This window comes from Thermothelomyces thermophilus, chromosome 3, assembly GCF_000226095.1.
Source record: "Thermothelomyces thermophilus ATCC 42464 chromosome 3, complete sequence".
NCBI lineage: Eukaryota > Fungi > Ascomycota > Sordariomycetes > Sordariales > Chaetomiaceae > Thermothelomyces > Thermothelomyces thermophilus.
This window is the reverse complement of record NC_016474.1, coordinates 1,098,420-1,114,900: the sequence shown is the minus strand read 5'-3', so window position 1 is coordinate 1,114,900 and position 16,481 is coordinate 1,098,420. Positions and strand designations below refer to the sequence as shown.

At 57.1% G+C, this 16,481-nt stretch overlaps 5 protein-coding genes across 5 annotated transcripts; 3 read left to right on the top strand and 2 right to left on the bottom strand.

Annotated features, from left to right (window-relative positions):
• The first annotated feature begins 714 nt into the window (after positions 1-714).
• Positions 715-1,332, top strand: MYCTH_2303669 (uncharacterized protein). The gene has a single exon (XM_003662662.1). It carries the CDS (start codon positions 897-899, stop codon positions 1,071-1,073), a length of 177 nt encoding a protein of 58 aa, XP_003662710.1. The 5' UTR covers positions 715-896; the 3' UTR covers positions 1,074-1,332.
• A 2,420-nt stretch (positions 1,333-3,752) lies between these two features.
• MYCTH_2303668 (uncharacterized protein) lies at positions 3,753-5,916 on the top strand. Its single transcript, XM_003662661.1, has 2 exons — positions 3,753-4,123; positions 4,288-5,916. Exons 1-2 carry the CDS (start codon positions 4,063-4,065, stop codon positions 5,724-5,726), a joined length of 1,500 nt encoding a protein of 499 aa, XP_003662709.1. The 5' UTR covers positions 3,753-4,062; the 3' UTR covers positions 5,727-5,916.
• Positions 5,917-8,172: 2,256 nt separating this feature from the next.
• Positions 8,173-8,998, top strand: MYCTH_88099 (uncharacterized protein). The gene is made up of 2 exons (XM_003662660.1): positions 8,173-8,902; positions 8,956-8,998. The coding sequence occupies exon 1, from the start codon at positions 8,662-8,664 to the stop codon at positions 8,899-8,901; it is 240 nt and encodes a 79-aa protein (XP_003662708.1). The 5' UTR covers positions 8,173-8,661; the 3' UTR covers position 8,902; positions 8,956-8,998.
• Positions 8,999-9,339: 341 nt separating this feature from the next.
• MYCTH_2303666 (uncharacterized protein) lies at positions 9,340-13,059 on the bottom strand. Its single transcript, XM_003662659.1, has 3 exons — positions 12,953-13,059; positions 11,240-12,776; positions 9,340-11,180 (listed from the first exon to the last, which is right to left on the bottom strand). Exons 1-3 carry the CDS (start codon positions 12,962-12,964, stop codon positions 9,667-9,669), a joined length of 3,063 nt encoding a protein of 1,020 aa, XP_003662707.1. The 5' UTR covers positions 12,965-13,059; the 3' UTR covers positions 9,340-9,666.
• A 648-nt stretch (positions 13,060-13,707) lies between these two features.
• MYCTH_2303662 (POB3-like protein) lies at positions 13,708-16,147 on the bottom strand. Its single transcript, XM_003662658.1, has 5 exons — positions 15,972-16,147; positions 15,640-15,862; positions 15,093-15,589; positions 14,667-15,038; positions 13,708-14,607 (listed from the first exon to the last, which is right to left on the bottom strand). The coding sequence occupies exons 1-5, from the start codon at positions 15,980-15,982 to the stop codon at positions 13,998-14,000; spliced, it is 1,713 nt and encodes a 570-aa protein (XP_003662706.1). The 5' UTR covers positions 15,983-16,147; the 3' UTR covers positions 13,708-13,997.
• Between the last annotated feature and the right edge of the window lie 334 nt (positions 16,148-16,481).

Sequence of the window (16,481 nt, the reverse complement as noted above, 5' to 3'; positions counted from 1 at the left end):
GTTAGGTATGTATGTACATACCTTCCACTCTTGTGTATCTCTGAGCTAAGCTGAGTGCAGAGTTCCCCACAGGGACAAACAATCTACTGCGTACTATGACAGAAACCAGGATTGCGCTCGACCCCAACCCAGCGCCAGTTCACTACCCGCTATCACCTCGACGACCGACAATGGCACATGCAACACAATCTTACTCGTAGGGACAGAGTTCTGCAGATGCATGCCATACATTAGGTATCCAACGGAAGCTCGAGTCCCTCTCTTGCCAGGCGTAGATCAGTGACCTGACCCAGCAGAACATGTATGTATGTACAGATTACAATACATACATTACGTGTATACAAGCTATGTGAGTGTGCAGTACACTCCAGACGCGTATCACGAAATCAAGAGGTTTGCTGAGTGTGCACATGAACATGCAGTGAGCTACTAAGCTACACAGTAGGGAACCTTTCAGGCCGCGCACGGTATGCATCTATGTACTGTACTCATAGTCCAGTACAGTAACGTGTAACTCTTCCGTACCAAGATACCTTAGGTTAAGGTTGTAGTTGGTGCAGATAGGCGGTTTCCAATTGACATTGCGCCGATCTGCAACGGCACCTCGTCCGCGCACGCAACTCGGAGACCTGCATTCGCCGCCACTACTGCTCGTTGCCCTCGAGACACCCACAGCGACGCCGATATCTCACGCAACCCGGCCGTTTGTGGCGGCCGCACTGTTTGAGGATGGCGTGTGCCCAACGGGACCCCTCCATACCTCTCGTCTCTCTCTCACACACCCTCTCACCCTCTCACCTCTCTCCCTCTCCATATGACTACCGACCATCAAACCGAGTATCGGCTTGTACACGTAGTAATGTTTACAGCAGTGTAAGGGTAGCCTGGTCAGCCCAATGTCCTCTTTCTTCTCACTCGTTTCTCTCTTCCTCATATTTCCTTGTCCGTTCCCTTGGCTAAGCTACCTATATACGTGCGCTACCGCGAGGCTGCGTCAATTCCCGCTAGGAAAGCAGCATGGAGCCTTGGAACTGTCTCCAGCCAGCCTCAAACAGTGCGGCCCTTGCTCTTGACTGCTATTCGACTCCCCCTTCCATATTCCCACTCACCCCCGCGCGCGCTCCGGCTCCGACCAGTAATCGGTGCTCGATATGTACATACCTTTTTCCGCGAGACACAGCAAGCACATGCTGCGGTCTGATTGCATCGACACGTAGGCGGTTTGGGAGGGGAGGGAGGGGGGAGTTAAGCTACCCGGTGTAGGTACCGAGTAAGTAGTGGGAGGGGCAGCAAGGTACCGCCGTACACGTGTGTGCTGCGTAGCGAGTAGTGTAGCATGGAGCGAAAGCCCCGCAACCGCTCGAGTGCGTGCGTATGTGCATACTTCGTACAGTAGTCCGTACTATGTATAGTTACTACCTTCCCCCCACCCCACCATAGCGGTCGGTCGCCGACTCACCGAGTGGAATCGACAGCTTGTGTATCGCCATCTGTCACCGTCGGCCATCGGCAGTAAGCCAAGCGCGAGGTCAACTCCTGGGGGTCGGATAACCGAAAATGTTACGGAGCGTAGGGTTGCAACGCATCGAAGATCAAGCCAGGGGACGGGAGATGGGAATTTCGGAGGGGGGAGGGGAGAGGAGAGGGAGACGGAGGGAGGGAAAAGGGTTCGGGTTGTCGCCGAGACGAAAGGAAGAGAGAGAGAGAGAGGGAGTGAGCGACGAAAGAGCGATGAAGCCCCGCCCTGTACTCGGTCCGAGCGACTTTTCTTCTTACTGTTCCCTCTCTTTCCCAACAAACAAATCGATCGATCCTCTTTCGTGAAGGAAGGCGAACTTGGCACCCTTGCGCGCTTTACCTTTTTCGATGAGCCGAGACCCTGGGCCGCCCGTAGCTTAACTACTATATATGTATCCGCCAGCGTGGCCAATCAGAATAGCGCACGCTCCGCCAAAACAACTTGCGAGCCATTCCCCCCAGTGGGGTGCAATGGCTGTTTGGGGGGAAGGGGGAGGGTTGGAAGGGGAGCGACCTTGCCCTGAATCAATGACCAGAATAGCAATTGGTGAGGCGGTGAGTTTGACCATAGTTTCTCCATATTGCGGCGATGGGATCCATCAACGGAGGAACTTAGTATACCTAACAACCGAGGTGCAAGTGAAGTTAGTAAATTTACGGAGAGGCGACCAAGCTACTGGTCGAGTTCGGGACGGAATGGAACGCGGGGAACCTAACGAAATGGTTGGCGGGTCCGTAGTGCGCTTGTGCGCTTATAACAAAAGTCGAGTTTGTTGTTGGCCCCTCAGACAGCGGGGCCCAGGCGATTGGCCGCAGCGACTTGTATGTACCGTGTATGTATCCGTACATAATGAACCGCCGTCGAAGCTTTCCAGATCCCGCTCCTGGTTGAGACCCACATCTCGGCGATCAAACACAGGGCAGGCATGATTCTTGTTGCGAGAAGCTCAATGTTACCGACGTAGAACATACATTACATCCGTACATCCTATGTATTGTACATTATACCGTTCACACTATGTAAACGACGGATTTCGATGGCTTCACCCTTCTTGACGAGCCGATGTACCGAGTTCCCGAAGCGATTTGTCATGGGAGCGCCTGTTCATTTTGGCCTTTACGGAAATGCGGGCCCGTTCAGCGCGCTTAGGAAATCACCTCACGGGGCAGAAGCTGAACGTGGTCGTGTTGCATGAGCCGCTGGCGGAAGAGCGTCGGTGTGCTGTCAACCTTGATTCGCACCACACCCTGGCAAACAGGGCGAAGAAAAAAGACAAACGTAGCCTCATATGCAGATCTTGAAATAGGTCGAGCTGAATTCTCCCTGCGAGCTGCTGAGTCTCTGGAAATCAGGCATCTCTCCCTTAAGCTGCAGCCATACGCCGCTCCACAGCAGTTAGAAGCTATGCCGGGCAAACACGGATGCCTAGCTTAGTAAATTTCCATTAACATGGGCAGTTTGGAGGGAGGCTGGCAAGTAATGTTACTCTTCGGGTGTTGCCGTTGTGTCAATTGTCAAAGAGGCGAGCGAGGAATTGGGCATGTCCGCTAGGGCCACTTGACCACGTTTGCAAAACGAAACCTTTTACGCAGGAAGGAAGGAAAAAAAACGACGAGGGAGGCACCCATAGTGTAAAACCAGCGGAACAAGAGAATAACGAGTTCATTCGGCCTCCTCGTTTTCTTCGCCGCGGATGACGATTTAAAAGATAATGAATCAACAACCAAAAGTCAAGTAGAGTCGGCCGGAGGGCGCCAATGGCTGGGGGTTGCAGGGTGTCCGTCGGGGCGGCCCTTGCAGCTTCCACGGGCGCAGTGGGGTGCACATTACTCTATAATCGTTCAGCTGCCATTGGCCGGATACACAGTCCTGGCATTCTCACGTCAAACCCGAACCGAGTCGGTTCAGTCAAACACGCGCGTGCTCTGCATTTCGAGCTGTCGTGTTTGACTCTCGAAGCATCGCATCTTCAACCATATACTTCGTGTGTTGGCGGTTGCTGACCAAATCTGCGGCCGGGTTGAGACATTTTGGAGGGGAAGGAACCCGAAACACAAAAGTCTTGCAGCGAGCACGAGGATCTCTGGGCTACTATGTAAGTTAATGCCTCTGACCTATCAAAGTTCTTGTTAGTAGTAAGTTGTGGGCCGTCGGTGACGCTTCAAGCGGCACCGAGCGGACCCATGCAAGATCGGACCCCACGTTGACGACGGAGAGGAACGAACCAGCTTGCGCGCGGGATGGCCTCCTCCTGCCCCGCAATGCGAACGAGGAGAATGCCAATGCTAGGCAGCAGGGCCTTGCTATCAACGCTGTGTTCGCTGCGGGCTGTGTCGGGCCCGTCCAGCTCGTTCCTCGTGGTAACATCACGGTTAACGCTACGTGCTTCCCGAGCTGCTCGTGCGACAGGACCGAGCCGCTGCTTGGCCCGTTCCGCTTCTTCGACCCCCGCGCCCGCTCCCGCTCCCGCTTCCGCTTCCGCACCCGCCTCCCCATCGCCCTCCGCTCCCGCATCCGTTGTCGCCAGTCGAGTCCCCGCCAGGATGGCTTCTCCCCCCAAGTCCGCGTTTGAGTTTCTCGACTTCGTCAATGCCTCGCCAACCCGTAAGGCCCCTTTCCCTTTGGTTGTTGATTGATGTGGGGGGACCACGGGACATTGGTAAAGACGAAGATGAAGAAGAAAAAGAAGATGAAGAAGAAAAAGAAGAAGGGATCATTGGGGTGCTGACTGACGCGTTAAACAAAAACAAATTTTTAAACAAGTATAGCATACCACGCCGTCGCCTCGGCGGCCGCCCTCCTTGACGCTGCCGGCTTCACCAAGATACAGGAGCGCGACAACTGGGCGTCGACGGTCAAGCCCGGCGGCAAGTACTACACGACGCGCAATGGCTCCTCGGTCGTGGCATTTGCAGTGGGCGCGCAGTGGAAGCCCGGCAACCCCATCGGCATGGTGGGCGCCCACACCGACTCGCCCTGTCTGCGCGTGAAGCCCGTCAGCAAGCGCACCGCCAACGGCTACCTCCAGGTCGGCGTGGAGACGTACGGCGGCGGCATCTGGCACAGCTGGTTCGACCGGGACCTGAGCGTCGCCGGCCGCGTCCTAGTGCGCGAGGGCGAGGGAAGCTTCGTGCAGAAGCTGGTCAAGGTGGACAAGCCGATCCTGAGGATCCCCACCCTGGCCGTCCACCTGCACCGGCAGAGCAACTTCGACCCCAACAAGGAGGACGAGCTGCTGCCCATCGCCGGGCTGGCCGAGGCCGAACTGAACAAGACGGCCGAGCCGGACGCCGCCGGGGAAGCGGCCGGGGGCGAGAGCGACTTCGAGCCCCTGAGAGCGCTGCCCGAGCGCCACCACCCGGCCTTCCTCTCTCTCGTCGCCCAGCAGGCCGGCGTCGACGTCTCCCGTATTGTCGACTTCGAGCTCGTCCTGTACGACACCCAAAAGTCGTGCCTCGGCGGCCTCCGAGACGAGCTCATCTTCTCGCCCCGGCTCGACAACCTCAACTCGACCTTCTGCAGCATCAAGGGGCTCATCTCCTCGGTCCGGTCGATCCCGCTCGACCACGACGCCAGCATCCGCCTGGTCGCCTGTTTCGACCACGAGGAGATCGGCTCGCTCTCGGCCCACGGCGCCGACTCGAACCTGCTCCCGGCCGTCCTGCGCCGCCTCTCGGTCCTCCCGGGTGCCTCTTCCTCCTCCTCGTCCTCCTCCTCCTCCTCGCCGGAGTCGGCGTCGCAGTCGGCGTCGTCGGACGTCGCGGCCTCGACGGCGTTCGAGCAGACGCTGGCGACCTCGTTCCTCCTGTCGGCCGACATGTCGCACGCGGTGCACCCCAACTACGCGGCCAAGTACGAGCGCAACCACACGCCGGCGCTCAACGGGGGGCCCGTGATCAAGATCAACGCGAACCAGCGGTACGCCACCAACTCGCCGGGCATCGTCCTCGTCCAGGAGGTCGCCCGCCGCGCCCGCGTGCCCCTGCAGCTCTTCGTCGTCAAGAACGACTCGCCCTGCGGCAGCACCATCGGCCCCATGCTCTCGGCCAAGCTCGGCGTCCGCACCCTCGACCTCGGCAACCCCCAGCTGAGCATGCACAGCATCCGCGAGACGGGCGGCAGCGCCGACGTCGAGAGCGCCATCCGCCTCTTTGAGAGCTTCCTGGGCCACTACGGCGAGCTGGAGCGTAAGATCCTGGTCGATTGAGGAATTTTGAGCCGCTGCTGCTGTGGGGGGTTGGGGAGAGGGAGAGCGGGAAGGCAAGGCTCTCTCTTCCGGACAGGGCGAGTTGCTTTGGGTGGGTACTGAATGTCCTTTTCTTTTCTTCCTTTTTTTCTCTCCCCTTGAATAGAACAAAGAAAAATTGGGGACTGTTATGATTAGCCAGGCAATAAATGTCATGGCAGCGCGTCCGCATAGGAAGCGTACTCGCTGGCACCCGAAACCGGGTATTCACCTTGAGCATGTAATGTGAACTCGCAATCCATGTCTGAATTTCGGGAGCGAATGCAGCAGGCATCTCTGCCGTAGCATACGATGGGCGTGCTTCGGTGTCTCTGTATAAGAACACAACTAGGGGAGAGAGTTTAAAAGAAAGAGATGTGACGGCGGAGGAGGAATGGAGGACGGCGGGACGGCGGACCTCCTTGTTGCTTCCCTTTAACCATACCGTATAGTATCATTGAAAGGCGGGGAGGGGGGAGGTCAGGTAGAAAGTCCAATGACTCGGATGTCCTCTTGCTTCCCTGTCCGGCCATGAAACAAGGACCGTGAGACAGACACGGGGGCCAGTACATGACCCACGTAGGTTCGAGGGAGCCTAGGAGGACGATTCAAGCACTCTGCGCCGTAGCAGACTGTCTGACAGACAGCCCGGTCGAGTAAGCAGGAAGAGAGAGACGTGTGGTCAGCTCTGTGCCTGGGAAGCGAAAGGACGTTTTATAAGAGCAGGGTAAACGGCGAGCAGGCTATCTTCATACCTGTACCGCACCCGGTTTCCAATAAAAAAAAGCAACTCACCATCCCTCGCCTCTCCCCCTGATTCGTTCCATGTATTCTCGCTACCGGTGAGGAGGAAACGGCGATGTGTCATCCCAGCAAAACCTGGCGTACGCCCAACACTCACTGTATGATAGGAGGCAATCATGGTTCCTTGCCGCCGTCCCGTGGGTATTATCATCCGTAGACATGCTCCGGAAGAGGATTTCGAGACTTGATGAAGCTAATCATGCAGTCATGTTCTAAGGAGAGAGCCATGAGTTGAAGGGCAGAGAAGGGTTATAATAATCACGACGAGGACGAAAATGGGTCTTTAGTACTGGTCAGGAGATGACAACATTTTTATTATTTTTTTTAACTTTTTTTTGTTTTTTTATTTCTCCTGGGGGCTAGCTATAGCTACCTCTCTGTCTTGGGTGGTTACGATGCCAGCCCAGCTCGGCCTCCCGCTCCAGGACGTAGCCGTAACTCGTTCCCTCTCCCGTGTCCCACGGGGCTCTCTCAAACCCGGTCAGCAAGCCACAGCAGGGAAGTTCGGCCTGCGGTGCCGCCATGGGCGCCCTCTCGGAGGGCATCTCGGCGAACCGCAACCCCTCGGCCTCCTGCACCAGGACATAGCTGGTCCCGCCCCCGGCCTCCCATGGGTTCTCGTTAAAGCCGGTCATCCAGACGCCTCCGGATGCCGTGTGACGAGGTGTCCTAGATACGGCTTCGGTCAGACACGATGGCATCAACAAAGATGCAGGCCAAGTCGGGGGGGTGGGGGGAGAGGAGTAGGGGGGGAGAAGGAAACAAGGAGAAGTAAGGGGGGGAAGACTAACGAAACCCGCACCGGTCCCCCCTCCCCGACGACGCCGACGCGGGGGTCGTACACCCCGTCGTCGGGCACGGAGCCTGCCACAAGCTCCGCAACCAAGGGCCCCTCGCGCTCCTCCTCCTCCTCCAGTACCTCCTCTTCCTCCTGTGCACCCCCCCGACTACCGCCCGCCTGCCTCTCGCCGTAGAGCGGAGAAGAGTCGGCCCCATCTGCCGCCACCGGCTCCACGACGCAAAAGGAAGAAGAAGAAGATGATGACGACCATGATGATGATAATGATGGTGACGGCGGCGACGGCGGCGTCGGAGGAGAAGGAGGAGGAGGAGGAACGAACAACCTAAGAGGTGCCGGAAAGAACAACAAACCACCACCACCACCACTACCCCACGGTGCGCCGCCCGTCCGCACGGCAACCAGCTCCCACTGCGTCCACCCGCCCAGGCGCCGGGCCGACGGGCGCGGCACCACGGCCAGCGTCCAGTCCGGCGGGGTCAGCCACTCGCCGTCGACGAAGACGAGCGGCCAGGGGGGCGGAAGTCCCGGTCCGGGGGCGGCGGCGGCGACAGAGGCGGCGAAAGCACTGTTGTTGGCGTTGTTGTCACTGATGCTGCCGCCGCCGGAGGTCCTGTTGCTGGTGACCCGGTTGGTTGGGTCAATATGGCTGGTGGTGGGTTGCCGGACTCGGACGGGGGGCGGCATCCCGAGAGCTCGTCGTTTGGTGCCGCTGTGGTTATTGTTTTGCAATGATGGGGACGAAGAAGCGGACGTCAGGTTCAAGAGCGGCAGCCAAAGACAAGGAAGGTCTTTTTTTTGTTTTTTTTTTTTTTTTCCTATTTTCAGGGCAAGAAACAAGAGTGTATTATCTCTTCTGCCTCGACGTATGGATGGACGATGAGACGGGGGAAGAGCGAGAGTTGTGAGTCGGGAACACAGCAACTATATAGGTGAAAGCCCATCCATGCTCGTAGTCGGGATCTACATGCGACCTCCGGCGATGCAATCCCTAAAGTTCCAGAAGAGCCTGAAGCGTCTGGACCAAAGCTTCCCTTCTCATCCTGAACGACGTACCTGTTTACGTACCCTGAGCTCGTTGAAAGTCCCCTGGCGCTACTGCTGTGCTGCAGGAGCGATGTATGCCCGATAGCGGCAGCAAACCACCCCCCTCCCCTTTTTCTCTCTAACGCATCCGTACCAACTTAAACCTGCCGCCGGGTTATGCGTTTTTGCCCTTGCATCGAAACACCCGATCCCTGCGTCAGCGCGCAGAAGAATGGAAGGAAGAAAAGCTCAGCACAGCGCGCGCCAGGCACTGCATGGTGGTGAAGAATGTCCGCCGGCAGTTGCATGCGTCTGATTACGCCAGCGGTTTTGGCGGATGCGCGCCGCCGCGACGCCCCATATCATCATCATCATCACGGCGGCTTGTGCAGATCGGACGTCCCCGTGACTGCGCGCGCAGCTCGCGTATTCATGTCCAATTCCTCCGGTACGCTCCGTGTTGCCACCGTGACGGAAGCCATCCAGACGAAAGGAACACCCACGGGTACCCATATGGCCCTCGGTTGAGCTTCGCGTAGTGAGCAGTCAAGGCCATCTGACATGGGAAACGCGGTCACTCACCTTTGCGGGGGGATTAAAACCAACCACGAGAGGGCCGCAGGAGGCGACGAAGGGATAGAGTCTATCGGAATGGACAGAACTGTGGATGAGATAGAAACAACCTTTCCGGAGGATGAGATGCCAAAGGAGCGAGATATTCGAGCCAACATGGGAACGGACGACTTGGGGTGATGCAATAATAGAACAACAATCGTCGCCCATCTGTCAGAGTATGATAACAGGGCAGAAACAGAATTAGCCAACATCCAGAAGACGCGAATCGGCGGATCTGGCTGCACGAGAAACAACAACGACCCCAAATACCACAGCAAGTTCAAGGAAGGATTACCTCGAGTCACATTTCGCCGACCAAGCAGCCAAAATCTCGGTCTTCCCGAGGAAGAGACCAACGGCATCGGCGTCGTAACCAGCGAGCCAACCCGAGCCCCCCACCGAAAACAGACACGGGGAAACAGCGGCAGGATGATGTCATGAGAACCACACGGAGAAGCAACGAAAGAATTAAGAAGGGAGAAAAAATATGAAAAAAGGCGGGAAAGAGGAAGAGAAGAAAGAAACACGCTTGGCGGTATCATCGATCAACAACAAGCTATATTCACACCTGACCCCGGAATACCTAGCCAGCCTAGACAAAAAGCAGGCGGGACTCCGTATCTATTCCTCGGCTGCTCTTCTTTATAACCCCAGCCGATATCCCTTCCCGGGGTCCTTCTATCGCCTCCCCTTCAACAAGTTCAACAGCCAATTGACGACCGGCTTTTTCTCCCTGGACGTGGTCAGCACCCTCAGATACTCGGTCCCGTCGATCCCCAGCTGCGGGAAGGTGACGCCCTGTATATGGTTCACGAAAGCCTCGCCCGTCTTGACGTAGAGGATCTGCTGGATGCCGACAATCTCGCTCAGGATCTGGCGCGACTGGGCGTCCGTGTTGGGGCGGAACGCGGAGTCCTGCAGGACGGTCCAGCACAAACCGTGGAAGTGCTCGAGCATGAACTGGTCGAACCCCGGGATCGAGGGAGATGCGGCGGCGCCCGTGGTGGATGGGTTATCACCAATGGTGGCGACGTCCGGACCGCCCCACTGCGACGCCATGCGGCCGAGGACGTTGAAGGCGATGCGGCTGGGCACAAAGTTGCCGTGGGTAAGCGTCTTCGCGATGTTGATGATGGACGAGACGAGCGACTCGAATGTGCCCTGGTTGGCGGCGCTGACGAGGACCCCGCCCAGGTCGTTGGCGAGGATGACCTGCACGAACGAGACGTACTCGCGGCGGAGCTCCTGCAGCTGGATCTCGTCGTCCGTTCCGCTGATGGGCTCCGACAGCCCGCTAAAGACGCGCTGGAGTAGCGGCGTCAAGAGGACGTCGAGGATGTTATAGATCTCCGTCTTGAAGTTGTAGACGACCTGCTCCAGGAGGCGGAGGAACATGGCCATCTCGTCCTTGCTCGAGCTGCGGGACAGCAGCCCTTCGATCCACTGCGGCAGCTGCGGCAGGACAGCAGCGCCTAGCACGCCGAGCAGCCGCGAGAAGGCGGACCGGCATGCGGTGCGGATGTCGTCGCTGGCGTTGAGCTGGTTGAGCGCGATGAGGATCGCCTCGGCCGCCCTCGCGAACTCGTTCGAGACGGCCTCGGGGGGCTGTGGCCGCTTGGCCGGCTGAGTGGTACTTGCCTCGGCGAAACCGTTGGCGAGGGTGCCCAGCGCCATGATGATGTGGTGCACTTGTAGGATGGCCTGCGCGTCTCCGTTCTTTGCGCGCTCCATGTGCAGGCTCATGTCCGAAAAGAGCGGCTCCATGACGGAGCGAGCGTACAGCGCCTGATCGGAGGGAGGCGTGGCCGACGTCGATGAGATGCACCCGACGGCCTCGTACAGGTAGAGCTGACTGTTGAAGACGGCGTCGGCCGAGTGGTCGGATTCGTCCGAGGACATGTCGTCGTCGGCATCGTTGCCGGGAACTTCGGCCTTGATCGGCAGGAGGTCGCTGATGGACTCGATCACCGTCTTGGCCACATTGCCCACCTGCGCCCTGAGCGTCTTGACGAAACGGTGGAAGAGGTACCAGGACCGCGTGCGGATCCGGACGTGGTCGTGGTGCACTAGCCGGACAAAGTTCTCGAGCACCTGGGGGATATACCGTTGCTGGTCCTCGAAGAAGCTGTAATACCGGGTGCAAATCTCCATGTACTGGAGCAGGATCGCGGGATGGGGGTAGTTGGCGACGCCTAGCACGCGTTAGCAGGAAGCCGAAAAAAACGGACGGCCGAAGATGGGGACTCCTCACCTGACTCGACCATCTTGCTCATCATGACGGCCAGGCGTTCGGCAGCAAGGGAGTTCGGCTGGCTCTTCTGAGCCAACCCGGTATTGGGCAGCGCCAGCTCGCCAAACTGATAGATCTCGTGCAGCGCCAGATCCAGATCCCTCCAGTCCATCTGCGACCCCTGTTGTTCAAGAGTAGAAAACATGTTGGCTACCAGATTGCTCAGGAATTCTATGCAGAGGTTCTCGTCCACAGAGGCCACGCTCTTCTGCAGTATCTGGAGCTTCTTGCGCAGCTCCTGAAACTCGGCCTCGTCTGTCTGTTCGTCTTCGTTACCCCAATTGGACGTCTCATCGTACCTCATCTTCAGGACGATAGCGTTCAGGATCGACGGGAGCATCTCGGAGTACGTGGCGGGCAGCTGCCCAACCTTACGCAGGAAGGTCAAAAGGTCAGTGAGAGAGGGGATGACTGTCGAGCAGACTTCGTCATACTCGTCCGAGAACAGACGCAGAGAGGATGGCAAGAAATCCCGGAGGAGCTGCTCGGCCTTTGCCCTCGTGTCCGTATCAACCTTGTTGTCTTCCAGAACACGCACCACGTCGGTCATGATCGTGTTGACAAGCTTGGCCACGGCTTCGGCAAGGTCGGTGTCATATCGCGGCGTTCCCTTCCACTCGTGAAGTGGTGGGCTTGCTAGCAGCTGCGTGACGATCTCGCGAAGGTTGAGGAAGTTGATCATCTCTATCTTGTCGCTGGCCTTCATCTTCTTGGCCACAATCTCGGTGAAGGTGTCCACGGCGGCATTCCTGACCTTGTCCTCGTTGCCGGCCGCGTGTGTCCGCCCGACCAGGGGAAGGATCAGGTTAATCATGTCCTGGTTGATAACCAGGTGGATGTCAATCCAGCTGACCCACTTGCCGATGATCTTGAGCGTTGTCTCGACCACGGCGTCATTCTGGTTGCTGTAGCGAGCCAGCAGGTCTTGCCAGGACTGGGCAACCTTCCGCATGTCTCGCTCGCGGATCAAATCCTTCAGTTCATTGTTGCGCCTTGTCTCGTTGTCCGGACGGCTCAGCATGAGGTCGGCAATCTCGTCGTGGATGGAACCCAGGACGCGCAGGTACATGACGACGCCCGGGAGATTATTATCCTTCTGAGCCAGGGCGAGGAAGTCACTGATGAAGGTCTCCCAGCCCTCCTTGTACAGCGAGACGAATAGGTAAGTGAGGGTTTGTGTGAGCTTGTTTTGCAGATGTGGAGGATCGACCTCGTCTTGAGCATCTCCGCCGTAGATGCGCCCGACGTAATCGAGTAGGGACTGTTTGAGAAAGCCGAGGCTGGCGCCGTCGAGTGCCTGGGAGTGGACTGCGTTGTTGACGATCTCGAGACAGACGAGGCGCACGACGGGGGATGCTCGGGGAGTCCGGCTAAAGAGAGCGGTGCAGACCTGCCAGGCCTGGGAATCGGTGCGCAGCTGGTTCAGGAACTCGAAGGCCTGGCCCTTAAGGGCCTGGTCGGACGCGGGGTCCCAGGCGATCTCGATCGCATTCTCGATCTGCACGCAGCCGGTCTCGTTAACGGCAATTCCAAAAAAAAAAAAAAAAAATGGAGAGAGTTGGCGGGAGGGCAGGGGGGCATTTGAAAACCAGGCGCCGCGAACCTCGCTCTATCCCTCGCGATAGCGGGGCTGCAGGGTCGGGCAGCGGGGAACCGTCGGCCGACTGCACTCACCTGGGCGTCCATTGCTGGACTGTAACGTATGTTCTGTAGCGAATTTTACGCCGGCGGCAGGTGGAATGCGTGGATGCAGAGCTGCTATACCCCGAGCAAATGAGTAGTGAATGTGGAAATCTTCGGCATTCTCAGGAACGGCAGAGGAAACGCCCAACACACATGGCTCAGCCCCTCTAGCAAGCCTCCATCGTCTGCAAATTCACGGCGACAGGGTGGGGAGATTGGGTCTGAGGAAGTGCAGAATGGGACTGCGCAGTCGATGATCACTAGGGTGCGTGCGAAATTGCAAGACTTTGGGTCTCAGCACAGGTCGAACAAAGACGATGGTGATGTCGTGCAGTGCTGGAGTGCAGCGAGGTGGGGCATCGAAATCAGAAAAGTCAAAATGGACAACAACTCATGCTCCGGTGGTGGGGTTGTGGCGCACGGTCCAGCTCGGCTCCTACCCTTGTTGTGCAGATAACGTTAACTGTGAAATCTGTAGTGTAATACTCCGTATTCCAAAGAGGAACTGCGTTCAATACGGAGTTGCGCACTCCGTAGACAAGGCAAGTACTTACATCTAAAAATATGCACCAATGCGAGTCTTGGTCGCACAGGCAGCAGAGCTCGGTGCCTTGCCGAGCTCGTCCTGTCAAGAACGTTTTGAGAACCGAGGGCGGTCTACGATCGAATTCCGGAGTACTCCGTATTCGGTAGGATATCGACTTTTGAGAAAACGACGTACAAAGGCGCCCAAACGGCAGCAGGTGGGCAGCTGTATGGCAAAAGACTTAACACCGTAGGGCATCTTCATTGGGGCATCTTCAATTCGTAAAGGCCAACCCAAGCACACATTTTATCGGCTTAAAATAGAAAAAACATTGTAGGAATTTCATGCTGCTGATTCCCATCCCTGAACGCCATCCTGTAAATCGCACTCGATCACACGAAAGCCGAGCTCACACAAGTGCACCAACCCTGATTGCCTAGGCCTTCACCGGCTTAGCTTACCTCCTGGCTGGCCCTCCTCCCCATGATTCCCCAAAGTTTTGATGGTCTCTTAACCAGTCTTCTTCTTCTTCTTCGGTCGCTCCTCCTCCTCCTCCTCTTCCTCGTCATCCAGATCCTCATCCTCCTCATCGTCTACCTCGTTGTCGACATCACTCTCATCACTGCCGGACCCGTCGCTTTCGTGATTGCTATCATACTCCTCGGCAACGTCGCTCTCAGATTCGGCTTGGAAGTCCTCGTCTATGCTCTCCTCGTCCTCGTCTGCCGACCCGCGGTCGGCTTTGGCACCAACAACCTCCTCGTCCGAGCTGGCCATGGCCTCGTCCCGCAGCGCCGCGGCCATGAGCGTGGACTCCTCGTCGATCTCGTTCTTCACGCGCAAGCCCTTGAGTTTGAAAAAGTCCTCGAGCGCCTTCAGATCTTCACGGTTAATGTTACTGAATTGGGATGACCCCGCGCCCGACTTCATGTGTACTGTGATATCAAAGGTCGACAGCGCCGACACGGCACCGCTGACGCGAGAGAAAGTGATCGACTGCGTCTGCTCGTACGAGATGTAGGTTGCCGGCTTTGGCACGAACATGAAGGCCTTTTCTAGGCAGTACAGGAAACCCTCGCTGGCCTTGATCGAGCACTTGATGCCATACTGCTGGCGATGCCTGGAAAAAGGGTCAGCACAAGCAACGTATCGGGCTCTTGGGAAGGGAAAGGGCCATACGTCGTGAAGTCCTTCGCAGGCGCCGTGATCTTCTTGTTGGCCAAGCCCTTGAAAATGTACGCGACAACCTGGTGTATGGGCTGCTCGTAATGAGGCTGCAGCCTGTCCTTGTACTTGCCGTTGAGCTCCTCTTCCGAGAGGTTGAGGTCCAAGGTCACCTCCTCGTCCTGCTTGAACTGCATGACAAGGAAGGGGTACCTGGTCTGACCCTGCCGGAGCGGCGGATCCAGCCCAATACAGAGCATGAAGTGGGTATCGTCGGGTTTCGGGAGGACCATAAACTTCTTGATAGCCTCGTACTGGATCTTGTAGTCGTACGTCTTGCCACGGAGACGGAACGAAGCGTCGTACATGTCGATGTCGAACCGGCCTCTGCAGTGATGTTAGAACGCCAGTGATAATTATTGCGGGGTGCACGATGCATACCTTGGCGTAAGATGGAGCACGTCCAGGAAGGTGGCGATGGTGTCACCCGCCGTCTCTCCAATCTCAGCCTTCTCAATGAGGGTGTCGTAGAACAGCGTGACGGCGTTCTTCTCTTCCTCGTCCACATCGCTCCCGGCCTCACCGCCTTCAGCCTCCTTCCTGGTCGTCGTGCCGGGGATGTAGAACCTCATCTCGGTGAGCTGATCCTTTCCGGCTGCCGCCTTCCTGCCCTTCCCTGGTGTCGCGCCATTCTGTCCGTTTGACTTGCCGGTATCGGCGACGGAAAATTCGACCGCGATCTCGTTGCGACCGGCAAGGTTGGTGTTGGAGATCTCCGAATAGGGGATTTCGAAGGCAGGCCGGTTCTGCACGTTGAATGTGAGCTCGGCCTTTCCAAACTCGGCTTTGCCCCAGTTCCACCCGCGTAGCGAGTGCTCCTTGTTCTCCAGATTGGCGCTGTACCAGTTCTTGAAGATCTTGCTGAGGCGCTCGTAGTCCTGGCCCAAGGTCAGCTGCGCTCGGCCATGAAGGTCAATCCCGTCCTTACCTCTAGTTTGAAGCCATCGAGTTGGATGACGCCGGTATTCCGCTGCAGAATTTTCACCTCGTAACCTCTGGCCGCTCGGCTCCATTGTGCGCCACCGATGTTGCTTGCGTCGAGGGTGAAGGTGTCGCCACCGCCCGCGGGCTTCCAACCAAGGCCATTTTCCGCGAACCTGCACTTGCCATGTTCCCGCGACAGGTCCAAGTAGATATTATCGAAACTCTCACTAGTGGCGCATTCGCCAATTAGCCACAAGTCGACAAGATGCACTGCAGAAAGCGAATGTGGCGGGTTATGAGAATTTTGACGAGAGATGTGAACAAAAGGAAACGTACATGGCTGCCATTTTGTCGCGCTGGCCCGGATGCAATGGCCGTGTGGAATGGTTGAGAGATGGACCACGGCGAAGAGGTGGATGGGTTGATAACTTGAGGGTCGCCTTGCACGCGTGGAGGTGAACGCGACAGTAACTAGCTAAATTGGTGGCAGCGTCGCGCGGACGAATTTGCCAGGCGGTCGGACCAGGTATTAATGTGGGGCCTCTGGAATGCTGGCGTGGAATGTAACTACCATAGTATTCCGTAAATGGTTGTGCCGCGCTTTGAGCTTCTGAGCAGCACCCAGATGTATTATGTACGGACGTATAGTAGTAGCCGTTGGTATGTTCCACTGTTCATACAGACATAGGGTACTGCCTACATCCAGAACATCTCGTAGGTGTAGTACGTCCTTGTATACCAGGTAGAGAGAGTGTGAGTCGGCAATTATGCTCATCGTTACAAGTGAAACCCAACACCCATAGCAATATCCGCCTGACTCGACAATTTTCGGACTTGGATTCTGCA